This window comes from Hemiscyllium ocellatum, chromosome 47 (genome assembly GCF_020745735.1).
Source record: "Hemiscyllium ocellatum isolate sHemOce1 chromosome 47, sHemOce1.pat.X.cur, whole genome shotgun sequence".
In the NCBI taxonomy this organism is placed as follows: Eukaryota; Metazoa; Chordata; class Chondrichthyes; order Orectolobiformes; family Hemiscylliidae; genus Hemiscyllium; species Hemiscyllium ocellatum.
The window spans coordinates 18,939,266-18,966,676 of record NC_083447.1 but is presented as its reverse complement, the minus strand read 5'-3'; the positions used below and the strand labels follow the sequence as shown (position 1 = coordinate 18,966,676).

The window sequence follows — 27,411 nt, the reverse complement described above, 5'->3', positions numbered from 1 at the left end:
TATGAATATTTCATCATATTTCTGCCATAACACCTTGCAGATGGCAACAGATTTTAAAGGAGCCAAGTGGAGAGTTACTTATCACAGTATCTGATCTGCCCAAGTATTCACAATATCGATATGGGTGGTCCAGTTCAGTTCTTCTCGGGGTTTTAACGGGGGGGGGGGGGGGGGAGTGGAATTCAATGATGGTTATGGTATTCATTAGCGAAGTAAAATCGTCAGATTCTATCTTGTTGCTTATGGTCATCACTTGATATGACAAATGTTAGTTATCCCTTCCCAGCCTGAGCCTCAATGTTATTTCGGTCCTGGTGCACTTAGGTATGCACTGTTTCATACCCTAAACAGTTGCAAGTGAAAATGAACGTTAAAAAAAAAATCAATGAACATTTCACTTCTGATCTTATGATGGAAGGTCATTAATAAAGTAGTTGAAGATGGTTGGATTGAGGACACTACCTGAGGAATTCCCAGAGTAAATAACTGACCTTCAACAACCATTATTCTTTTTGCTTGGTATGACTCCAAACCTTGAGTTCTGCTCACAACTCCTCTTCTTCCCAAACCCCACGATTCTAGTCTTACAATGTCACTTGGTAAAATGCCTTGATATCAGCCATTCTCTCCTCAATACTAAGATTCAGCACTTCTGTCCACATTTGGAACAAAGCTTTGTGGTGGTCAGGAGCCAAACAGTCCTGGTTCAATCCAGAGCATTGTCAGCAGGCTATGGCAAGTTCCACTCCATTGCATATTAAACAACACAACTTTTCCAATGTCTGAGAGCAAGATGATAGAGCAGCAATTAGCTAGCCTTTTGCAGACAGGATGCACTTTATTTGCTAATTTGTCAAATAGGTGCCAAATTTGCTGCTGAACTGGTACAGCTTAGTAGGAGGGGATGCTAATCCTGGACTACCAGTCTTCAAACTATAATGAGGGTTATGTTGGATGTTCATAGCCTCTGCTATATCTAGCAAGGTCAACTGTTGATGAACATTACATGGAGTGAATCAAGTTGGTTGAAAATACCTTACCTTTGCATACTTGTGTGGGGTCTGCCAATGATGATGGGATACTCAGAGCCACCTGAATTTTCTACCAGCCTTGATGTAATCCGGTAGAGGTGCAATTGCTTAGCTACAAATGCAGTATGGTGCTTCTGCTGTTAAGCATTAAGCTGTAGCATGATGAGGTTAATAGCCCTTTTAAGGTGCATTGGCTGGTATACTTATAATACTGCCCTACATTCTTAGAACATAGATTAGACCCTATTAGAATATGATGAATACAATTCTGCTGCCCTGCCTCACCTCAGACACCTGGCTTTGAACCACAGTTATTTCTGACTATATTCAATACCAGATTATTCTGATGAAGACTCAAAATGTTAATTCTGCTTTGTTCCCATAAATGCTGCCAGATCTGCTGACTTTTGCCAGCAATTTGTTCTTGTTTTAGATTTCCAGCATTTGTCGTTCTTGATTTCATTAGTTATTTTTTCTGAGTTATCTATGGACATCAAGAGTTATGAACCAAGGCATTTAAAAGATTCAAAGAACAAGCTCTGATGCCTTAAAGGCCTACTCCTGCTTCAATGTGGATAATGACCAAAAGACATCAATACTGACCAATGGACGTAGAAACTTAACCCAGGAGGTGTGCTGATCTTCCTTTTTCTGATGAGAAGAATCACAACTAATCTCAAATCGTTAAAACTACTGCACTGAACTGTTTTATTGCACAACATGGCAGGCAGTTTAACATATTTGCTAAAAACTTCAGCAATGCAATTTAGGGCACAAGGCCAAAGCAGTTGTCACACTGCTGACACACTGCAGGCCTGGATGAATACAGATTTCTCCAGCTTCCTTATTTCCCCTTCCCCCACCTTTTCTCAGTTCCAACCCTCTGACTCAGCACCGCCTTCTTGACCTGCAGTCTTCTTCCCGACCTCTCCGCCCCCATCCCCTCTCCGGCCTATCACCCTCACCTTAACCTCCTTCCACCTATCGCATTCCCAACGCCCCTCCCCCAAGTCCCTTCTCCCTACCTTTTATCTTAGCCTGCCTGGCACACACTCCTCATTTCTGAAGGGTTTATGCCCAAAACGTCGATTCTTCTGCTCCTTTGATGCTGCCTGACCTGCTGCTCTTTTCCAGCAACACATTTTTCAGCTGTGATCTCCAGCATCTGCAGTCCTCACTTTCTCCTCAATATTACCTACACTCCAGAAACTTTGGCCCATAATTACATCGGCACCAAAACCCCTAAGTATGAAAGGGTGCAGTAGCAACAGTATAATTCATCCTCCCCCAATGTTTTTACGGACACTATCTGCATCAAGGGTTAAAGATATTAATCTGGAGTAACATCACAACCTGGTTTCCCTCTCAACAGTACTGTATCACAGCAGCAACTGCACTCATTGTCTTTGACAGAGTGAAAATTGAATCTGGCATCTCAATCCAACTCTTGAGTGCTGACAAATTTATAAGAAATGGAAGAAATCAGGTTACAGCATTGAAACCCTCAAACGTTATACTGTCCCTTAGAAACACAAATAACTTCATATTTGAAAACTGGCTTAATTTCACACTTGGTTTGTCTTCTTAAAAACAGTTCACATCATAAACCAAATGCCCGAGTGGTACAGGATAGCAAGATCACCAAATTAGAAAGGTGGCATAAATGACAAAGACAAAACAAGCATTGAAATAAAGCCCACTTGACTGTTCTTTTAGTTTCACTTTCCACTGGGAGACTCATATGCTTGCCTTTGTCCCACCATTCCCAACTAAGAACGGATTTAACTCATTGCAGCCACAGCTGATGACCAGTGGTGTTCTACAAGGGTTGGTACTGGGGCCACAAGTTTTCACTTTATACATTAATGACCTGATTGAAGGAACTGAAGGCACTCTGGCTAAGCTTGCAGCTGATACAAAAATAAATGGAGGGGCAGGTAGTATTGAAGAAGCAGGACGACTGCAGAAAGATTTAGACAGGTTAGGAGAATGGGCAAAGAAATGGCAGATGAAATACAATGTGGGAAAATGTGAGGTCATGCACTTCGATAGGAAGAATAGAAGCATGGACTATTTTCTAAATGGGGAAAAAATTCATAAATCTGAAGTGCAAAGGGACTTGGGAGTCCGAGTCCAGGATTCTCTGAAGGTAAACTTGCAAGTCGAGTCGGTAGTTAGGAAGGCAAATACAATGTTGTCATTCATCTCGAGAGGTGGCACTGCTGCCTCACAGCGCCAGAGATCTGGGTTCAATTCCTGCCTCAGGCAACTTGTCTATGTGGAGTTTGCACGTTCTCCCTATGTCTGTGTGGGTTTCCTCCGGGTGCTCCGGTTTCCTCCCACAGTCCAAAAATGTGCAAGTTAGGTGAATTGGCCATGCTAAATTGCCCGTAGTGTTAGGTGAAGGATGGGTCTGGGTGGGTTGCTCTTCAGAGGGTCGGTGTGGACTTGTTGGGCCGAAGGGCCTGTTTCCACACTAAGTAATCTAAATCTAAATCTAAATAGACATTGGGGTGATAACCTGCTTCAGAATCTTTTGGCTACTGAAGAAAGCCAATCTGATCACTATCCTGCGAGAACCACAGGATGAGGACATGATCATGCTTCAGTTCAAGTCAAACAAATTGTTAAAATGATTGAAGCAAAGCATGCCTTCCACGACCAAATGGCCAATAAAAATCTCGGGCAACTCAGCCCTATTATTGAGTCTGGCTTGATTGACATGGCTTTGTGTATTTGGAGAAGGATGCTCCTGAATACTCTGGTCTCACTGGTGATAAAGTCTAAATCAGAATTCCGAGACTTATTGGTAGCAATAACTTCAGATGTGTCCCTATAAGTTTTTAAAAGGGATTAAATTTTCTAAGGTGCCTCCAAAATTACACACTTTGAAGGGAAAACTCTGACACTCCTACTCTAGGCTCCTGTGACAACTATTTTTTTTTGTATCTCTACATTAAAATTATAGCAAGAAATATTCCAAACTGGTTTGATTTGGTATTTACGTACTACACAACTGACAGTACTAAGCAACACAAGCCAGTAATGCTGGAAGAGAAGGGAAAAAAAAACTCCCCCATTCCATAACATAATTAGTGCTGTGACAGATTGATTAGCAGCCCAACGTGGAATGGTTCAGAGATATACAGACTTGGAAAGTCCTGACCTTAATCCCTACTGGGTTATGGACCTCAGGCAGAGCAGTACTACAATTCAACTGTATAGTCAAGCGTATTAGAAAAAAACAATTTAGCAAAGTAAACTGGACTTGAATGCGCTTTAGTGAACACCTAAAGGACTGTAGGAAGGAACATGATCGACAAGAGTGTCTGAGCCTGCCAACACTTACTGTCTAATTGACAGATGAGAACTGACTAATGATGCAAAGTAGTGGACCTCTACTGGAGCTGTGAGATTCAAGAGATAAAAAATGGCCAGGAATTGGTATGGTACATTTTAGATGACCCAGTGATACATCTTCTGACTGCACCTTATTAAAAGACTGGGGCACTAATCTTTGAGCATATGAAACTTGCTACCAAACACAATGGCAGAGGAAAATTGCCAAGTTGCATCGAAATGAAAGATGAAGTAGTACAGGAGGTAGAAAGAAATTCAAGTACTAGGGTGAGATGAACACAGATAGGAAGAGGCTTGTGTGGAGTATTAAACACTGGTGCTATAAAATGAGAAGTAGTGGTACAGCATTGTTGGCATTATTCTAATTTACACTTTGTCAGATCCCAATTATGTGCTTACAATTTCAATTGTCAGAGGGAGTGATGAGTCAAACTTGTGCACGACCCCAGACATCCTGGTAATTAATGGCTAGTTTAAAAGACCCACTGGTTACAATGACATTTACAGACCAGTTCAAAAGCTTTAGGAACCACATACAATCTCTAATTGTGCAATGGAATTTCAATCGTAATGGATTTTATTTCTCTTCTCTCTGACCAATTAGAAGCTTTGCTTTCCCTCTGAGCAATATGAATTTTACTTTCCCTTCAAAACAAAAATAATTCAACTTTGGTTACAACTTCAGTTAGGTACAAGCAGAGATTTAATAAAACATCACACATTATAAAGATCAGGAGTTCAGGCTTTTGGGATAGCTCCACCATTTAATTAGACCACTGATCTGTATCTACCTGTGAATCCATATCCTCACAGCTCAACAAAACCCAACTCCTTTCTGACTCTAAGAACCCACAGCCTTGTGTGAAAACTGGGTTCCAGACTTCTGTTAACATGTGTTTGTGGGTATGTATAAACAATATTTCCACTTATGAATGATGGGGCTGCAATTTTAAAATTATGCCCCCTCTCTTCTGAATATACCCACCAGAGGAAATAGCTTCCCTGCATTTAATCTTTAAAAATATTTTAAAGAAACACAAGAAATTCTTCAATTAAGCTCACCCTTTCCTCCTGACCACTCCAAAACACTTGTTTAAATCTTCCAACAAGCCTCTTTGACCAGTGTACAAATGGATTGTACTTTCAGAATCTTAAAGAGGCCACCTGTCTGATCTCTTCATTGGGGATTAGGGGTATACAATATTCACAATTCTGAAAAGGGAGTAAGAAAGGAATTAAATGTTAAGTAGGGTTGTATGATTTGCGAGGGATCCAAGAAATTAAAAAAAAACTTTTAAATTTATACCGTTGAAAATTAATTGATAACTTTCAAATTGCTCATGCAACACATATGGGCCCATTGTAAAGTAAAATAAAAGCATAGCCCACTCATGCTCTAACAATTTTAACACAGTAAACTGGGACTGTCCAAAATAAACTATAAAACAGCGAACAGATTCCTAAGATACTTCATTGCTGGTTTTAAGTGTTACGATATTTGTGTAGAATTTTATATAGCTTGCTGCTTGTCTTCATAATTTTATTAAACTCCTCGCTGACCTACATCATTTCTTATGCACATCATTTACAGAATGTTAAAGGCATGAAATTGTATTGATTGTACAAGGAAAGATACACAATATTCTGGTAGATATCATTTTACAGGCACTGTCTAAAAATCTGTGTGCAGTTTTAATAGTTGGTACATTTAGTAGCACTATTCACAATGATAAGACAATTGGACTCTCCCCACCCCAAGTGTAATCACAGTTTAATTGCAGGCTTGTAAAGACTGCAGTTTAAAAAATAATCCATTCTTCCAATTAACTAACACACAAACTAATATCAGTGGATCAAATATGACTTTGCTTTAGTATTCAAATCAAGCCAGTACATTTAAAATGGCTGCCAATATCAGGACTTGTGATGGATATAATGATCAATATTCCACTTCTGCGTGGTCACACATGTCTAACCCTATCAGCCAAAGGGCTAGCACAGTATGAAAATTAACCAGAATCTCTCTGGTAACAGCTTTCACCATATGCAGAACCTTATGGTGAGTACAGCCATACCTACTGCAGCTTGGAGCAATAGGTAGGTCTGACTTTTCTAGGTAATACAGTAGGAGGGTAGAACTGGAGGTCAGGTGTGTGTTACTGTGGTTTGGACCGTTGCCATAGTTTGCTTGTCAAAGATCCCAAGGAGAGGCCAGAAGATTTCTGCTGCGATCGATCAGTTATTCTCTGCTGTTCTTCCTGGTATTGTGGAACAGAAACGAAAAAAAAAGGAGCGGTTAGACCAGTCTGTGGCTTGGCTAATTCCATCCAGTGTTTCAGACAGAGCCTTATTAGGGGAAACAGGCCGAGAAATACCAACAACTCTTATTTACAAGGTGCAATTTGCAGAGAACATGTCATTATCCACGAGGGGTTGGGACATGGACTTCCCATTGATAGCAGAATGTGGATGCCATTCCAATGTAACTCTCCTATCCACTGCGAAGGACCTTGTGATCAGACCGGGCAAGTGTGAGAGGGGGGAGAAAAGATGAGGCCTGGACAGACATCACAAGTATGCCGATAGCAAATTAGTGGAAAAGATGAATTAAGCGTAAATTATCCCTAGGCACTTCATAGGAGCATGCAAGGACATGTCAGGACAATTTGACCAAAATCTTGGTTAGAAAGGTATGTTTATCTATTGACTATTTTAGAGGAGGGAAAAAGAGAGATAGTGATAGAGACACAGAGCTTTAGTGAAGGAATTCCAGAGATTAGGGATATGGCAGCTGAAGGCACAGCCACCAACAATGGAACAATTAAAATTGGCCAGAATTGGTGACATGAACATACAAAAGAACTATGAGGTAGGAGATTACACATATGTGGAGGGGATAAACCATGGAGGTATTCAAAAAGCAAGTTCAAGAATATTTATTTAGTAGAGGCCATGCGGAAGGGTAAACGGGATCAGATTCAAGTGAGGCCACATGCAGAGTTGTGCATGTGAGGAGTTTATGTAGAACATGAAAGTGCAGCTTAAAAGCATTTCAGTAATCAAGTCTGGGGGGAACAAAGCCATAGGTAAATGTTCCAGCATCAGATGGGGTGAGGATTTGGACAATGTTTATGGATAACTCTGAAACAGTCCCCAAAGAACTTGCACTGGTCTTATATCTTGCATGAAGTAGTCAGGGAAATTCAATCCTTATTCTAACATAAAAGGAACAAAAAATGTCTGCTACATTTCCTAAGGGTTCCAAAAAAGACAATTACTAGATTTCTTTTTAAAAACGTGATGCTGGTTCACAGATACGTATTGCCCAAGACAGGGTGAAGTCACTCGCTCTTCTTTCAATATTAAGACAGCATTCTTTTACGTCCATCAGAAACAGCAGACAGTGCATTACGTTAACATCTCATCTAAAGATGGCACGCTCTGACACTGAAGCACTCGCACACTGTCACATCAGCCTGGATTTTGTGCTCAGCATTGAAGTGGCACATCCTTCTAACTCAAAAGGTTCAGAGTTCTATGCACTGTATCATGACTGAAATGAAGGGAGAATTTATATATTAAATAGAAAAAGAGAGTTGCCAATCAAACAAATACTGGAACTGGTCATATGGAAATTTTGTCATTAAATTTAATAGTTTTTTGACAACATAACTGGAGGACAGTTTAAAAATAAGAGTTTTCGTATTTAAGATGGCAATTATTTTTCTCCGAGGGTTGAGAGTCTATTGAACTGTGCTCACCTAACAATTGTAAGACAGAGTTGGATAAATGTTTGGCTAACAAAGGAAGCTCAAAGATATTGGGAGTAGGCAGGAAAGTCAAGATCAGTTCACAACCAGAACAGTCATGATTTTATTGAAAGACAGAGCATGTCCTAGGAACTGAACAGTTTGTTTCTCTTCCTAATTCATATGTTCATATACATACAAGGTGCACAAGCAACAGATTTTTTGCAATTAATATTATACATTTAAAATGGTAGAAATTAATTTAAGAAATTTAATTTATTTTTGCACCGTGCAAATTTAAAAGATTACACATGAGCAAACAATTTCCAAACTACTTTGAAATGATTACATTAGGATATTATTTCAAATTAGTGTCAGAAATGAGGTTATAAAATTATGCATGTGAAGTACCTTGGCTAATTATCACTAACAAGTTAAATCTCAGACAAAATTCTACATGTAGGCTCTTCATGTAGGATTAAGTAATAATTTGATATTTCGTAGCATTTTGGAAAATTTCCTGTTTGTACATGTAACTGTCTACATTTACTTGGCACAAAATACACAATAAATTTCTTGAATAAACACACCTACTGCCATAAAAACAAGTTCAACTACTCGATACAGACTTTACTGTCTATTGAAATATGCATTACAGGGCAAACCTTTCGAAACTACTGTCTGGTTTAAACTTTGCCTGTTGGTTTAGGACAAGCATCCAAACAGAAGGAACCAGGCAATGGATTCAGAGTCAATTAAAATAAATAACTCAATGACTTTTCCAGTGACAGTCCAGACAAATAGATAAGGAGGTACCAGGATCGATCCCGAATCTAATTTAAAATAGCAGATCTCAAATGAGTGCCAGTAGGAATGAAATAACCAGTTCCACTGTTCTGAGATCAGGAAGGGATTCTAGGTTACAGTTCCTGATCATTATCCAGCAAACTCTGCTTGCCATAGGCAAGAATAAAGAGGATCATGCTTGACTGAGACATCTCCATGATCCACCAGCTGACATAAGACATGCAACCCTCAACATGAATGATGATCCTCTTGACTAGAATGTTCAGTCTCTGTTAGCGTCTACTCAGAAATAAGAAAGTCTGTCCAAATTGGTGCTGCAGTATAGGGGTTAAGTGTGATGTATACTGTCTCATTAACACATCATTGCAAGAAGTGATGCAATATTACAGGTCCTGACTCTAACAGACCTGATGCCAGAGTGAAACTACTGGACTACAGTTCTTAAATAAAACTTGAGGCTTTCTTAAATCAGCAGATTGCAAAAACATTTCACAGCATGGGATTAAGACCATTAAGGTATCAACAGGCAGTGTGGAATTCTAGGGTAGTGAGCACTGTAACAATAGAGACACAGGAAAAAAATAGACCAGGCAATCTCTCAGTGAGAGGAGTGTCTCTTAGTGACTTGCTGCTACTCTCATTGAACCAGTTTCTATTATCGGAATTACTGTGAACCGTGATGGCTCTCTAAACTCCAAAATGGAAAGAGAGCAGAAATGGACTCCCAAACAAGTGACCTGGATACAAATGATTTATAAGTAATATCACCATAGCCTCATAAGACTGCTTTCTTAGTGGAAAGAGACAACTTACTAATCATGGTTGGCTCAGCACCAAGTCACCAGATAGAAAAACACTGACAAAATAGCACTGTGATAAATCTACATCTCAACAGCGATGAACTCTCACCTGTGCTAACAGTTCCTGTCTCTTCTTAAATGCTTCAATTGGATCATCTTCAAGAGCATAGTTCTCCAGGACAGTTCTGATATCTTCAACTCCATTCATTGCAATTGCTGCAATGCAATACAAGAGAAAGTGAAGTAGGGCTAGTGCATTCTTCATACGACCACTCAAAAATAAACATTAAAAGATTACAGTAACCGGAGAATAAAAGGCTGAAATCCAATACAGAGCTAGAATGTTTCACTGCAGCACCGATAGAAAAATAGGTCCAAAGAGGTTGTCTGAATAGTTCAGTGTGTAAGCATGCAGGGTTTTGGATGTTAGCTCAAAGAGGGACTTTGGTAAACTGAGATCTATGTTCAGAGTCTGAGCTGGGACGGTAATAGTTCAAGTACAATAGGTCTCGGTTTGAGGAGGTAAAAAAAATCAATTGCTCCCAATCTAATGATCCTTCTTGTATGAACTTCAGATGAGGTTAGATCAAACTAGGCTGTGATAGTTATACAGTCATTGAGATATACAGCATGGAAGCAGACCCATCGGCCCAACTAGTCCATGCCGACCAGGTATCCCAACCTAATATTGTCCCACTTGTTAGCACCCGGCCCATAAAGACTGTCTATTTATCTGATTCATGCCCCTCATGATTTTATAAGTTTCTATAAGGTCACCCCTCACCCTCCTATGCTCCAGACAAAACAGCCTCCAAGCTTATTCTCCTAGGTCTCCAAGTTTCCAAGGTCATGCAAGGTTCCGAGTGTATGCATGAAGAATGCCTACACGGTCAAGGTGTGAAAGACTCAATGGTTCCATATTTGAGCGAGTTCATTGTATTCAGAAGGTGAGGGGCTTGTCGTATGGAGAGAGATTGAACAGTTTAGGCCTACACTCTCTGGAATTTAGAAGAATGAGGGGAGATCAAATTGAGGTATTCAAGATAATAAAGATGCAGATAAAATAAACACGAAGCGATGCTTCCTCTTGTGGGGCATTCTAGGACTAGGAATCATAGTCTTAGGAGAAGGGGTAGCAAATTTAAAAGAGTTAATGAGAAACTACTTCTTCCAAAGGGTTGGAAATTTGTGGAATTTGCTTCCCTAAATTTACTTACTGTCCCAGCTTTAAGGCGGAGTTAGACAGATTTTTAATTGGTAAGGTGTCGAAGGGTCAGGGGGAGGAGACAAGAAAATGGGGGTCAGGAGCATATCAACTATGACCAAATGGGGGAGCAGACTCGGTGAGCCGAATAGGAGAAGGTTATTCATGATGAAGGGCTTATGTCCGAAACGTCGATTATCCTGCTCCTCAGATGCTGCCTGACCTGCTGCACTTTTCCAGCACCACACTCTCTACCTTCGATGAGCTGAATAACCTAATTCTTCCCCTATGTCTTAAGAACTTATGAAGAGGAATTATTGTTGGCTGGGGTGAGTGTAAAAGTGGCTTTTGGCTTGCTCTTTGGCCTGGTGCAGAGTTAGCTGATTAAACACTTGGAGGAAGTAAAGTGATCCCTTGCAAGAGATAGATACTGGGGCAGCTTCTCCACAGAACACCAGCAAAGTCAAGCCAGTTTCAAACCTGCATTTGTCAAAGTAAAAATGTGGAATTACCTAGCTGGAACGTGTCCAGGTGTCAAGGGAGCAGGGCAGAGAAATGAAAGAATAAAACTTGCATCTGTAAAGTGCAAAGTGCCTTTGTTCTGAATACATCCTGCTGCAATCAATAGTTACTTCTGAACTGTAGCCACTGTTGTTGAGTAGGCAAACAATGCAGCTAACAAACAGCAAAAGAGATCAATGATTTGATAATGTTTCTCTTTTCAAAATATAGCGAAATCTCTTTTTAGAGACACCTTCAGTACTGGCACAAGATTCTCTTTTATTTGGGTGCCCCTATTTTCAAAATGATTATTGTAAACACTGCAATAACAAACAAATAATTGTGAATAAAGTGCCAAGGTTATAATCAGTTAAAGTACCTTGCAAGAATGCTTAGACTCCCTGTTGCACACGCAACAGAACATATCTTACATAACAGCCTTGCAATCTGAACTCATGTTTCATTACAAAGTGCTTTCACTTTGGGCAAAGTGGACTTTCAGTAATGGCCTAAGTTTCTCAGTTCTGTTTTGGCAAGTCTTGGAATGGATCCAGACAAATTAGTGACAAAACATACAAATCACTTGAGTATTGGGATCAAAGTGCAGATATTTTGGTTCAGTAGTGATGCTGAAGGATGGCAAATTTATGGGCTTGCCCACTCTATAAAGCAACAGAAAAATACGTGTGAGGCAAAATCTCCTCTGACTTTTCCCAAGAGACAAAGCTCCTCAAAATGAGAGGATTTTATATTGGAGGGAATGATTATTGCAGCAGGGTTGGGTAAGACAGGAATGAATGAATTAGCATGGGTGGCACGGTGGCACAGATCCGGGTTCAATTCCCGCCTCAGGCGACTGTGTGGAGTTTGCACATTCTCCCCGTGTCTGCGTGGGTTTACTTCGGGTGCTCCAGTTTCCTCCCACACTCCAAACATGTGCAGGTTAGGTGAATTGGCCACGCTAAATTGCTCGTAGTGTTAGGTGCAGGGGTAAATGTAGGGGAATGGGTCTGGGTGGGTGCGCTTCGGCGGGTCGGTGTGGACCTGTTGGGCCGAAGGGCCTGTTTCCACACTGTAAGTAATCTAATCTAAGCCCTTTCTTGCTACTTGCATCCACTTTACTCAAGAGGCTGGTGAACTCAGTTGAAAAGGAAGCAATGGACTTTTGAAACAAACAACAGAACAGACTTCAAGGTCAAAGGAGCGTGTTACCTCGCGTCCAGACAGAGAGAAATCCCTTGATCCTGAACATAGAAGCATACATGTATTTAATTTCACAGATAAGACAAAATTTGGGCTAAAGACATCTTCATTCAACAGAAACTGTGAGTGAGTGAGGCCCCTTTCGGTCATGGTTGGCCACGGGTTGCATCTTTGTTGTTCTAGCTTTCTGTTTCCCTGAGGTAAAGTCACTTATGACTGAAGAAACTAATGCTGGAATGACAGTCCCAGTCGCAGAAGTCACATCTGTATGTGGTCATTGATCTGCTAGAACTCCTTCCTTCGTGCTCACTTTTCTCCTGCTGCACTCATCAGCTTCTTTTCCTCGGTTTTGATTTGTTGGCTCAGGGTGCTTCTCCATTGTGTGCGGTCAGCTGGAAGCCTTTCCCAGGACTCTATAATGATATCAGGTGCCTCATGTCCCTCATGCAGATGTCCTTGTAGTGCAGCTGGGGACGCCTCAAGACTCTAATATGGACAAATTCCAAACTGACGGTGAAGGCAAAAATGTCAGTCTACAATGTCTGTGTCATAAGCACACTGTTGAACAGCACTGAAATGTGGAATACATATGCCAGACAGGAGACTAGATTGAACACCTTCCACTTGAGGAATATCCGTTGTATCCTGGCAAGAGTTGAGGCTGCTTTTCCGATCCTTTTGTGGATCTCTGTATCCAAGGAGAGGTTGTCAGTTGTCACTCCTCCTGTAGTTGGCGAAGAAAGAAGATCATATCTATTGCTGATCTTTTGGCTCGGAAGCCGCACTGTGATTCTGGGTATACACATTCTGCCAGTTTCTACATGCAAGTCAACATGACCCGAGCAAAGGCTTTGGTGACAGTGTTGAGGAGAGAGATGCCTCTGTAGTTGCTGTAGTCACTTCTCTCATCCTTGTTCTTGTAGAGGGCAATGATTTTGGCATCCCTCATGGCCTGCGGTCCAGATCCTTCTTGCCAGCACTGACAAGAACATAGTGCCATATGAGTATTTAATTTCACAGATAAGGCAATTCTCTGTTAAGACAGATTTGGGGTAAAGAGGTCTTCATTCAACAGAAACTATTTTCATCAAAAAAATCTGTTGCTGCCTTGCCCTCATCTAGGTTTTATGTGTTTTAAGTTGCAAAAGGACTCAGTGCATGCAAGACTGTGTTGTTCATCAGAAGTTTCCACTGTCCAGGATTTCAAAATACCACAAAATATGCATATTTTATCATGCAGGTTACTGGGATCACTAATGTGTCTACTATCGTGGCAATCTGTTCCACAGATCATTTTGGACAAGTTTTTAATTCACTTTTTTAAAAACTGGACACCAGGTACCAATTTAATCTAACTGAAAGGAGATTCCCCCATCAATAATGCATATTTCCTGCATGAAATTTTAAAGAAATGAATCACTTGTCCAATGCCAATCAAAACTATAATCTACTAAAGATTTAAAAGAAAATCCTTTTAAAACAGCATCTTGATGTGTAAAGTATTTCAGTTAAATAATCATCCTGCATCATGTGCCAGACATTAAATGTCAGAGGCATACAGAATTGAACAGGCCTTTCAGTCTACCATGTCTATGGTGACTAATAAATTACACTAATCCCATTTACCTACTATGCTCTGGCATTTTAAGTACTTGTCTAGATGCTTCTTAAAAGTTGTGCGAGTACCTGCCTCCAGTATCCTTTTTCTTTTCGCACTGAACTTACATTGGTAACTAGGGTTCCATAACTTCAGGACTGCTAGCGAGAGAGCTTGGAGTGAGATGAGGAGAAACTTCCTTACTCAGAGAGATGTTAGGATTTGGAATACACTGCCTGGGAGACTGGTGGAAACGGATTCTGTAGGAGGTTTCAAAAGAGAGCTGGATATATATTTGAAAGTGATGAATTTAGAGGGCTACAAAGATAGGGTTGGAGAGTGGAATGAGTTGGGTAGTTCTCTCAGGGGCTGGTACAGACAAGACGGGTCAAGTAGCCTCCTTCTGTACCGTACGTCTATATAATTTTAAGCCTGTTGGTCGAGATACAGCTACCATGAGTACAAGATTCTCACAATCCACTCTCTGTCTGATAATTTTGTATATCTCAATCATATCAGTCCTTACTTAAAGAAAAACAAACCCAAGCCTATCCCAAAAATGGAGTCTTTTCAACCCAGGCAACATCCTGGTGAATCTCCTCTGCACCCATTCCAATGCAATTATGTCCTTCTGGTAGTGTGGCAACCAGAACTGAATTCAGTATTCCATCTATGGCCTAACCAATGTTTTATAAAGTTGTAACAAGACTTCCTTGCTTCTATATGCTATGCCTTGGCTAATGAAGACAAGCATTCCATGTAACTTCTTCACCAGTGTCTACTTGTGCTGACACCTTCAGGGATCTATGAACTTTTACAACAAGAGCCCTTTGTTCCTCAGAACTCCCTAGGGGCCTACCACTTATTGTGTATATCCTTCACTTATTAAGTCTCCCAAAATGCATCACTTGCCGGATTAAATTCCATCTGCCATTGGTCTGCCCAATTTACCAGCTGATCAATATCAGACTGTAGCCCAAGACCATCCTATCAACAACAGAGCCAATTTTCACGTCATCTGCTAACTTACTAATTATAGCTTCTATGTTCACATCCAAGTCATTAATATACACATCAAACCGCAAAGATTCAAGCGCTGATCTCTATGGTACAATACTGGTCACAAACTTCCAATCACAAAAGCATGGTTTCCTTCATCAATAATGGAATGCTCCCACCTCCCTCAATCCCTTCCTATTGCATCTAAAACTTTTATACACTGGAATGTTGAGGTAGCAATCCTGTCCTTTCTTCAACCATCATGTGGTGCTTGTTACAATATCACATTCCCATTTGCTGATTAACAGATTAAATTCATCCACTTTACCAGTCAAGCTCCTTGCATTAAAATAGATACAATTTAGCTTTCTGCACCTCCCATGTCTTCTCTGCACATTGGACTGTGTTAACAGTTCTTCTATATCTGATTGGGCCTTGCTCCTGACTTTACATCTACTGTGCCCCATTCTTTGCCAAATTTGATTAAAACCTCCCAAATGGCACGAGCAAGCCTCCGAACAAGGATATTGATATCAGATGCAACCTGTCCAGCTTGTTTAGATCCCACCTACCCCAAATGATGTCTTAATGGTTCAAAAAATCTAAAACCCTCCCTCTTACACCACCTCTTCAGAAACACGCGCATCCAATTTTACTATTCCTATACTCAGGAGAATGCGGCATTGGAAGAAATCCAAAGATTAGTAGCCTTCTTCTTTAATCTACTACCTAATTCTCTAAAATTCTTCTTGCATGACTCCACTTTTTTTAAAACCTATGTTATTGGTATTGACATGCACCATGACTGCTGGCTGTCCCGTCAGAATGCCCCGCAGCTGTTCTGAGACATCCTTGACCCTGGCACCAGGGTCATTCCGTTCAAGAGTCTCATTTGCTGCCACAGAACCCTGTCAGTTCCCTTTACAATACAGTCTTCTATCATTCAAACTCTCCCAGTTTTTTCCTCCCCTGCCCTTCTAGTTTATATAATAACAGTACGTGCACCTCAAATGCTATTCATTGACTGCAAAGTACTTTGAATAGTCTGAGTTTGTGAAAGGTGCTGCACACACCCACTTCTTCCTTTATTGAAGGAAGCTATCGGTTTTAAGTTGAATACCCTTCGCCAAAGTATATAATTTATAAACGAATAGCTCCAAATTCTGAATTCTAAAACAACATGAAACATATTTAGCTTCTGAGAGCTGAATCAAGGTCAGGCATGTTCAACAGTCTGAAGCACACTCCCCAAGTCACATTGATGATGCCACTGAGACAGAGTATGGAACTTGAGATTACTCTCCCAATAATTAAACAAAATTACAGTGACATTTCCAACTCTACAAGAATGACTACTTTAGGAAAATGTTTCAGTGGGAATTCATTCCACCTGATGCAGTAAGCCACATTGTGGAGAGGTTCCAGGTTCATGCACTTCTTCCCAGAGTTCAGCCCATTATGCTTTTAAGTTTATCACCAAGAGGTATGCAGCAGCAGCTCATACTAGCTCCCCACAAAAAAGTAATTTATTTCAATCTTTGCTGTCACATATTTGAACAGAGATACTCAATCATGAACTCCTTTCTTTCCCACTCTTACTTGGTTGGGGTGGGGGAAATGGTCCCAGGTTAGGGAAGCAACATTAGCCAGGTGACCTCTTCTGCTTCTTTTGCTTCAGTGACTCACTATGGAGAATGCTGACATATTACATATTCCAGCAAGTGACTTGGCTTTAAATTCTCAAACCCTCCCAATCTTCATGGGGTTTGGTTTCTAATCAGTTTCTCAATCCCATTAAAGGCATGGAACTTCCAAGCAAGTGAAAACACATCCCTCTACTTCTCAAGTGCATTACTTTAACCCCTCCTGTACCTTAAATGACTTTTTTTTCAATGAATAATTTTTTTTCCCCATGTTACAGCAATTGTACTCTCTGCCTCTCATGAGGTAGATACAAGAAGTGGAAGGGTGCTTGCACAGATACAGCAAACATGACTTCAAAAAATAGTTGTGAATTGTGGCTTTACCCATCAGCCTGGGGCCTGATGCCAGTAAAGATCCAATCATGTCAGTGAAATAGAAAGCACATTGCTACTCATATTCTGAGTTGAAGAGGTCAGCCTGCTCATAGGCACCCTCTACACAGTAGTTAAATACTAAAGCAGTACCTATTTAGTTAGAACACATCCTGGGAGAAGCATCTTACGAAAGACAACGTGTACTGGGCTTTTCACACACAATGGTCACCGGGTAATTGACATTACAGGGTTTCTTCTGATGTTACTCATCCCAGTGGAGAAACAGTCTGACAGAAAGCAGCAGAAAAGTCTCTAGCTTAGGTTCCTTAGTGTTAAATTTAATGCTAATGAGAATGGGACAAAATTTAGCTCAACACAATGCAATTTTAAACACACCGGATCCTCTTCAAACCTTCAGTGTCACAGCTTCCCTTTAGCCTTTGTGACCTTCTTACTCGAGTTCATTCAAAGGCACAACAAATATTTAACTCGTTCATAACTAAAGAAGCCATTTGGCATTGTTCCCACCGTGGACCTTGGTCCTAAAAAGATGCCAGATGGCATCACTGCAGCTGCTTGCAGCAATGTGATCTATTGCAAGTGGCATCACAATGGCAGTGCGTGGTGAATGAGTTAATCTACATCAATAGTGAAAAGAGGAGGAAAAAAATACATTAATAAAACACAAAGGCCAAATAACCAGATTGTCATAATTGACCCAAAGGTCCTGGGCACATATGCCTCCTTGCAGCTTTCCTATGATTCACTGTTAAGGTACCAGTTGCAGTATTTGTTATGCAAACTTGCAGAGGTTGTGTTTGTTCAACTACAGAAGGTTGGGGGGCAGAGGGGGAGGGAGTGTAGTGCAGTGTGGGAGAGGGATGGGGAGGGGGCTTAAGTTCAATCTTTAAAAAAATTACGCAACTATCAGCTAATTTGACTTGGTGTCATAACACTTTCAAGGGAAGCTCACTCTCAAAAATTCACAGAACAAAACACATTACCAACCAGCTGGCAGATGGGAGCTTACTTTTCAGGAATGCTGCAAGTTCATACAGGGTTCGGTCATCAGAATTTCCATCCCATTTCTTTAGTGCAATACCATTGAAGGGCTGGAGGCTGAAAGCTTCTTTTTTACAGTCCACAATAATAACTTTGGAAGGATCCCTGTTCAAACACGACACGTCCTACATAAAGAACAAGAATGAAATTATCAAAATTCAACGCAATCCGGGGTCAAAGATTCAGCTAAGGCAGTGGTAAAACCAAGCAAATAAGTTTCACATTTGATTCTCAATCTTAGTGGTCAGAGAACCTTAGCATGTGCCTGTGAAGACAATATCAGCCTGAGCTGAGATGCTCGGATGGATAATGTTAATTTGGGGTGAAGGAGGATCTGAATTACCGTTGGTAGTTGTGGAAAAGTACCATTGAACTAATCATAAATAGAAACAGGGACAATGTTTGATTGATTCTGATCTTAGCAGTTGGATGCTAACTTGATAGCAACGTCCATCCCAGAAATTTGTGTGATGGGCAGGGGTATGGGGTAGGGAGACAGCAGTAGTGATAGTGATGTTGGGGGGTAGACAGAGGGAGGGAGAATAGTCACTTTGGGTAGGGGCACAGCCCACAGGGGAGGTAAAGGATATCTAATGCTTGACAGAGTCAGGGAAAGAGACGACAGAATGAGAGAGAAATTAGTAATGAGAAATAGGAGAAAACTGGAAAGAACTGAAAAGAAAAACTAAAACAAAAGTTGGGTGAATATCACTATTAATAAAAATACATTAATATTAAATAGACTGTTGCTACCATCTGCACATATAGAATTCTCAGATTCTTCAATCTAGTTATTGAAAATCCATCTGTTCTCAAACAAAGTGGATCAGTCATTGTTTAACCAAAGAAATACTAATAAAGCTTTTATATGTCAGCATTTCACAGTGGAACCTAATTAATTGCAATTAAGTCTATGATCAGTCCATATAAACATACAGTGTATTAAAGGAGCAGTTTTATGTCTTACAGGTTAGCATATTTCCATTCTGTAGGCAGATATAAAACCATGATCAAGTTCAATGAAGATGAAACTTCAAAGTGTGTAAAAATATCAGATTTCTACAGTAACATTTCATTTGTATAATAAGAAACAAACAGGTCTCTACAGCTGCTGTCATTTTGTGAAGGTCTCCAGGTTATCTGTTGATATATGACCCTGGATATGAGAAACATGCAGATCTGATCTTAACATACTGCAGAAACGAAAGGCTTAATGTCAGGTCAGAGTCGTGTTAGTTAATTTATGCAAGCATAATTGTAGGCACAAGGGTTGCATTGCATTCAATCGACATGTTCAACTCTGTTTAACCCTGCAACAAGTTTCTATTTTGTCAAAAGCACTGATCCTGCCTTGGTCAAGCCAAACAATTCGACTTGACTGTAACCATAGCACAATATCTGTCTTCCTCATTATTAACCTCTTTATAGCCATCATGAACACTAAACAGGCAAACCATTTGGTTCGTGTAGTTGCTCTGCTCTTCAATAAACAAGTGGCTGTTGTCAACCTGAAAAGCACTTTCCAGCCCAATTTTTCAAGTCCAAAATGTACTGGACTGAGCCTTAAAAATGGAGAGCTTGAAAGGGTCACAAGAAATCTCTCATTTCAATCTTAAAGAGATCATGCACTATTTTACACTCTCAGCATCTACCCTGTCAAGTCCTCAATCTTAGATGAGTTTGCCACTCATTCCTTTTAAATGCTTGAAGGTTTAGACCCATTCTACTCCATCTTTTTTCATAGGACAATCCGCTCATCCCAAAAATCAAACCAGTGAACCTGCATTGCACCTTGTCTAAGGGGAGCTTAAAAGAGGAGAGGTCAAAACCAAACAAGTGGTCAGCTGCAGGAAAACTGGTTTATTCCTGCACTCCAACCCTGCTGTAACAAAGAGCAACATTCCATTGGCTTTCCAAATTGCTTGCTACACTCATTGCGATTTGTGTTGACTTGCACTCAATCCATCTGAACATCAACTCATCATTAAAAAGATGATTTTCAATCTCAAAGTAAAGAACTGTACAGTTCTTCACATGACACTTAACAGGTCTTGAAGAAATTGTCTGGGGAGTACCACACATGGTTTTGGGAGTTTGAGCTGCTGGGTTTGGTTGGGGGTGGTTACTGCATGCTGTAACTTCCATAAAGCTCATGCTTGTTCATTCTTCTTGGTTGCAAATTGAGAATTGAAAATTCATTAATCGCTTATAATGGCAACTCAACTTGACCTACACCCACAATTACTGACAACATCCAGAAGGATCACCAGGCTACTTACAGCCATTATCACGCAACAAGCCATTGAGTGATCAAGAACAATTGGCACGACCTTAACAGATGTTACAGGTGAGATTTACTGGAATGGTATCAAGGATGTAGAACCTCAGTTCTGCTGAAAAGCTGGGGCTGTACCCCTTGGAGCAGAGACACTCAAGATTGGATAGGTAAAGCCAAAATTATCAACAGTTTCAGGAAAAGAAGAGAGTTTGATAATCAGAGGATTCAGATTTAAGATGAGTGGTAAGAAAACTACTGTAGCTGAAAAAGTGATGGAAATGGATTCAATTACAACTTTCAAACATTAATTAGATAAACTCATGAAGGGAGAAAGCTTTTACAAGACTTTGTAAACAGTAGATGTGGCACTAATTTAAGTAGCCCTACTAAATAGTTGGCATAGTAATTCCAGACCAAATACGTTTCATCATTCCAAGATTATATAACCTTGGGTCAGAGTCACACTACAATACTGCTCCTGCAGTGTACCATGCTATATATTAATTTCCTCTCCATTGTGTCCAAAAGTAATGGCTTTTGATGTAGGACAGTTCATTTGGTACCTCATCCAACTGACTGTTCTTCCTACTGAGCCAAAGCAATGAGCTTCAAGAGGCGCTGTCAGATTTATCACAGTGATGCTCAACGTAATTCTCACAATTGTATCTGCAGGGATTAATGATTAGAAGTGTTTTCCTTCTCCATCTCAGGAGCTGTCTGAGCTGAGCTGAAATAAGTCAGGACACAACAGGAAATGTATCCTACCATCCTAGGCTACAGAATGGAAGGATGCCCGGTTCCTGGTCCATGATGGTCATGGAAAAGTGCATGCACGTGGACAGAAACGGATTAAGGACAGGTTAGATTGTTGACACTTAAGGAGTAAGGGGTACTGTACCTTTAAGAGGGGTGAAGGACTTAGCAAGCACACAGAGTGCTGGAGAATTTACAATGTAACATTTGGTCCAGCAATTAGCAGTACTTGGGTTGCTACGAGACAAAAACAAATTCAAATTCGGCCAATCAGTTTAAATTATGCCCCGAAATACCAAATTCCAATCAAGTTTGCATATAATATTTTGACAATATTAACATTTGGGTATAAAACCGAAAAAAAAATGGAACAGTCAGAAGAGAACTGCCAAACCACCAACATATGCAGACTGCCTGCAGAAAAGCTCTCTTAAAAGGTACCTTTGCCTATCAATGACCTGTAAAACAGAAACCCTAAGAAAAGAAGACAGAGAAAGATACAAAAAGATTCGACAGCTGGCTGGTTTTGAAATTTGAATTTTTAGTAAATCTTAATCTGGGATTTATCGAACCAGTATCATAGAAGGGAAAGTAAAAGGTAGGTTAAAGAAAGAAGTTGTAAATAGTTGTTAGTTAATTATTCTCTGTTAGATTTAAAGAATAAAGTTCTTAAACTTTTGTACTTTAAATAGTGACTTTGGGGATAGTTCTTTGCATCTCGAATTTTAACAGATTACAGCACGGGGTGAATCTTTTCTGTGTTGCTAGTTTAAATTAGCAGGGGAGGTTTGCCCCATGTCGTAACAGCACTCAATGATTAACCTCACACATGAAGCATGTCCACTTAGGTGAGGCCCAGAAGAAAAATTTAGTACCACCCAAGCATAAGTTGGTACCTCCATGGGTGGAATTTGGAATTGAGAACATAAAAGAAAATGAGTTGTGCACAACATTGCAAGCTATCTAGTTTCCTCATAAATTGCTCCATAAAACCACCTTAAACAAGAGTATGACCACTGTCGTCTTGTTAGAAATAAGTCTGTTTTTTTTTAAAAACAGGATAGTAAAATTTGCTTTGTGGACTTCTAAAAGAACTAATTTCAGAAATTATCTTCAATTAATTTCACCTCAGTTAAATTGCGTAAGCTTCCTACGAGTGCACAGCAACTTTTTCAGACACTATGAGTAATACAAGCTTGGAAGCACCAGGGCTTGATGCCTGGTTAACGCGAAATAGCTGATCTCACAGTACAACAAAGGAAGCATTAAAATTTACATCTGCATACCTGAAATATCAGCCAACATGCATGCACTTAAATATAACTGACTGTCCCCTTCTAAACATGGGGATAGTAGGGCCGCAGATACTGGAGAGTCAGAGTGGATAAAGTGAAGCTGGAAAAAGCATAGCAGGCCAAGCAGGAGAGTCGACATTTTAGGTCAGAACCTGAAACGTCGACTTTCTTTATCCTCTGGTGCTTCTTGACCAGCTTCCTGCTAAACATGGACTGCATGACTAAATGCAACTGGTTAAGCTGGTAGGATCAATACAGTTGAATACTTTTCCAAGACTTATTATAAAGGCTTGCACAAGGCCATTTGGAAGACAACTAGTACCTACTGAATCATGTACCCGAATAAAAAGTCAAAGCTTTAAGAGAAGGGAAGGGGAAAGCAGACCACTGCACAGAAATAAAGTAGACCACAGCAATTTTCAATTGTCTTCTGGCGTTCTTATCCTTCAATGTTCTTAATGAATGTGACAGCAGTAACTTCCAGAATCTCCCTCTCAGATACACTGCTTCCTGGCGTTTTGGCAGGGGTGCATGAAGGAGGAGAGAAGAGAATGGTTTATCATATGAGGAGTGTTTGAACAAGGTGAGTCTGAGAGATCACCTTATTGAAATATACAAAACCCCGAGGGGGCTTCACAGGATTGATGCTACATGGATTTTTCTTCTTGTGAAGACACTAGGAATAGGAGACATAAAAGGAATTTATATTTAAATTAAGACAGAGGAGAAATCTTTTCTGAGAGTCGTGAGTCTTTCTTCCCCTGAAAGTGGCAGAGAAAAATTCATTGAATACTTTTAGAGTACAGGTAAATAAATTCTTAAATATAAAGACAGTGAAAAGTATTTGGATAGGCAAGACTGTAAGTCATAATCAGATCACAGTGATAATTTACCATGATAGCTATCATGAGTGTTCTAAAAATCCATCTGGTTCACTAATATGCATGAGGGAAGGAAATCTGCTCTCCTTACCTGATCTGACCTGCATGCGACTCTAGATCACTGCACTGCAGTTGATTCTTAACTGCCATTTAATATGGCTCAGCACTCCATTCAGTTCAAGGACAAATAATGCTGGCTATGTCAGGGACCATAACAGCACAAGTTGTAGGGACAGAAGTAGGCTATTTGGCTCATTGACTCTGATTCTCCAATCATTGAGACCATATTTACAAAAAACAAAGAAAATTTACAGTTCAGGAACAGGCCCTTCAGCTGATCCAAATCTGCTGTCTAAACCTGTCTCCCAATTCCTAACTATACGTATCCATCTGCTCCCCACATACTCATGCATCTGTCCAGGCACATCTTAAATGAATCTACGTGCCTGCCTCTACCACCTCTGCTGACAATATGTTCCAGACGCCCACCACCCTCTGTGTGAAGTACTTGGTGCGTGTATCCTCCTTAAACTTTTCACCTCTCACCTTGAAGGCATAACCTCTCATTATTGAATCTCATTATTTGATACTGTAATTCTCAACTCCACTTCCCTGACTTATCGCTATACCCTTCGACTCCCCTACGGATTAAAAAATCTGTTTATCTTGGCCTTGAATACACTTGATAACCCATCCTCCACAGTAAAGATTTTCACAGATATACAATCCTCAGAAAAGAAATTCCTCCATTTCCCTCTTAAACGGACAACCCTTTTTCAGATATTGCCCTCTGTCCTTGACTCTCTCACAAGGGGAAACAATTGCTTACATCTACACTGTCAAGCCTCTCATTCTTCTTATCTCCAATGAGCACAAGCTCACCATATTCAACCTCTCCTCCTACGAAAATCCTTTTCTGCTCAGAATCAGCCTAATGAACCTTCCCTGGTCTGCCTCCAAACCACTGTGTCTTTCCTTGGAGAAGGGGCTCAAAACTGTTCACTGTATTCCATGTGTGGTCTGACTAGTAACTTGTATAACTTTACCAAGGGCATCATTATACTTTAGAATAAAGGCTAATTATTCTATTTGCCTTCTCCCACCATTACCTGCCAAACTTAGATGTTCAGCTTTTTGTGATCTTAAAGAATGAAAACTTCACTGAACCTACTACCTGACCAACTTCTGGATACTTCTACTATCTCCTCCTCATAGCTGTCTGCATTCCATCAGATAGCTCATCCCAGCAAGCATTTTCATCCCTGATCTTAAATAATGGGTTCTGGCAGACAGTTTAACCAAGGAGTTCAGTGCAAAAGGCTTAGTGCCATTCTACAGTATTTTCAAGACTGTACTGAGGCAAAGTTATAGTCATAGTTTATAACCTACATAAACAGGAAGCTTTCAACTGTACAGAAAAATCACAAATTAATGAGGTAACAAATTTAATTGACTTGAAAACAAACTGAAGTTAGTCAGCACAGTGTAACAGATGCACCTGATGAGTTGAGCAGAGGCATCATGGTACTGAATCCCAACAAGTAGCAAGTTTGTGTTGGGTCCTTGCTATCAGGGCAAGGCACCAAGTGGGCAGGAAGGGGAAAGCATTTGAGGTCCAGTTCTACTGGTAACTGAAGGGCACATACCTGGCAATCTGCAGACTCTCCATCTCCAAACCATTATTGTTGGAGTGAGCAAGTGAGTGTCTTGTGAGGAGGAGAGGGGAAGGGGGGGGGGTGGGCGTCGCAGAGTGTGTGTGTCGCAGAGTGTGTGTGTGTGTATTGGGGGTGGGGTAGAGATTTCTAAAGCTGTGAAATTCTCATGGGCATTGCTTCAGAGTAAAGACTTTATACAACCATTCATATAAGTAATTTCCCTATTAAATCATTCCCATTTGCCTCCTGATAATAAACAAGCTATAGAGGTTAGAAGTTAATAAGGTTTCATGTGCAGAAGAAAGTGTGGGGGCTTGTGTGGCTTGGGTTCAAGTTCCACCTGCACTAGAGGTATGTAATAACATCACTGAACAGGTTGATTAGAAAACAGTAAGAGTCTATTACTTTACATTACAGAGTTTATAAAGAAACATCTGATTAAATTATTCTACATGCAAATTACATTACACATGATTTAAGACTGCACTAGAGGTAATTGATTTATTCCAGTTAGGCATGCCCAGCAAAGCCTCTTGCTGGATTATTTTTATAATACGTAGCTAATACATAACCACAAGTGTGTCCATGCAGCAAAGACCAATGTTCAAATAAAAGGTTTTTGAAAAGACTATTAGTTAAAAAAAAAGTCAAATTCGAGGCAAAATGAAATCTTGATGAAAATGTAAATTGCTGTACACATTCTTGGAACCTGTCATTTCCTGACACATGTTGTAGCATCACACAATAGTTGTGTACATGGTCTGTTAGATTAGGTTTCAATGTCCAAGCTTTTTCTTTGATGTTTCGATTGGTGCAGGTTAACTTCTGACAGTGCCAAAAAGGTGACAGATTGCTCATGGCCAGATGCTGCACAGCAAATTCAGCAGGCCAGCATCTCATCAGGCAGCAGATGGGCAATGGGCTGTTCTGGAAGACACTGTTGTCTTGCCCTAGGTCTAATGAGGGACTTCTGCCGACAGTTAAGTTAACTGCTGTGATTCATGAATGCCATCAACTTTGCTAAAATTATATAGTGCAAGACAATTCTGTAAGTGGATAATGACGAAAATATAAAGAGCAATCACTTATCTCAAAGAGAATTTTGTTAACACTTAAATTCAAAATTTTCCCAAAAGACAAACAAATGAATTTCAGATTCATATAGAGGTGACATTCCAGGTGTTACTATCCTCCACTAATTTATCAAGGTGCTCAATTTTAAAATGCAGGCTCAAACAGAAAATCCTGGCAGGCAAGTCATATGTCAGAGCCAAATAGCTAAACCAGATCTTCATCTATCATGAAAGCATACACACACACAACTGTGACCTGCATAGCTCAAACCTACATTAGCAGTGCATTTAATAAGGATATTGTTTAGAATACAGCATCTCTGAAAATATAGGGGGTGGTGGGGTGAGAAATTTTTTAAAAAATCCATTCTTTCCTTGGTTTGTCTTGGATTGGAATGCAGAATTTCCACCTTACAAATTCTTCAGTCTACATTTTATTTCATAAAACCAATTTAAGATTCAAAGACTAAAACAAAAAAATACTTTCAGTACAGACTCTGTAATATCATTCTTTTATAAACATACTGAACTGAATATCACAAGCAGTCATTAATCAGCTTTCACTATCCAAGTAGTGCAGGTAAACTAAAGTAACAAAATATGTACCTAAAGCAGGAAGATAAGTTCTCTACAAATGAAATAGAAGCAACGGGTATATGGTACAAATGCAAGTATTAATTCTGTGGCTCTAACTTTACACTTTAGTATATGGTAATTTACTGGCATTTGCATTTTTACAAAAAACAAAAAGTGCTTAAGTTGCCATACTCTGACACCGACAGAAACCATATACAACTAAAAAAATTAAGACAAAGTCCAGCTTTGAGGAAAAGACAAGACAAAAGTTTACAAGCCGACAAAAGGTGCTGAATCCAAGGCCAGTGGAGTCCCAGACCATAACTATCATGCTACCCCAACCGACCATCACTTTAGAATGCAGGGTCAATGGCAGTGAGGAACAGATCATACCACCCTTGCCACTGCAGCAGCCTCCTGAAACAATCTTCCTCCAATCGACCAACTGTGAAGCTGCCAATGCCGGAACTCGAGCCCATAAAGGTGACACCGCTGAAGCCACCAATACTCTTCCTCCTGGCGATGCTCTTCTCTAGCCACTCACCAGAAGATAAGTAGAAGCAAAGACA

General features: G+C 40.2%; 1 protein-coding gene across 3 annotated transcripts in view; it reads right to left on the bottom strand.

Moving 5' to 3' along the window:
* Positions 1 to 5,076: 5,076 nt before the first annotated feature.
* Positions 5,077 to 27,411, bottom strand: part of timm50 (translocase of inner mitochondrial membrane 50 homolog (S. cerevisiae)) — a 178,060-nt gene continuing 155,725 nt past the window's right edge. For all 3 annotated transcript variants that reach the window (XM_060855933.1, XM_060855934.1, XM_060855935.1), the window contains 3 exons: positions 18,300 to 18,456; positions 9,857 to 9,963; positions 5,077 to 6,649 (listed from right to left, as the gene is read on the bottom strand). In XM_060855933.1, coding sequence (XP_060711916.1) covers positions 6,548 to 6,649; positions 9,857 to 9,963; positions 18,300 to 18,456 — 366 coding nt within the window. In that variant the 3' untranslated portion in view covers positions 5,077 to 6,547. The remainder of the gene's footprint in view (positions 6,650 to 9,856; positions 9,964 to 18,299; positions 18,457 to 27,411) is intronic.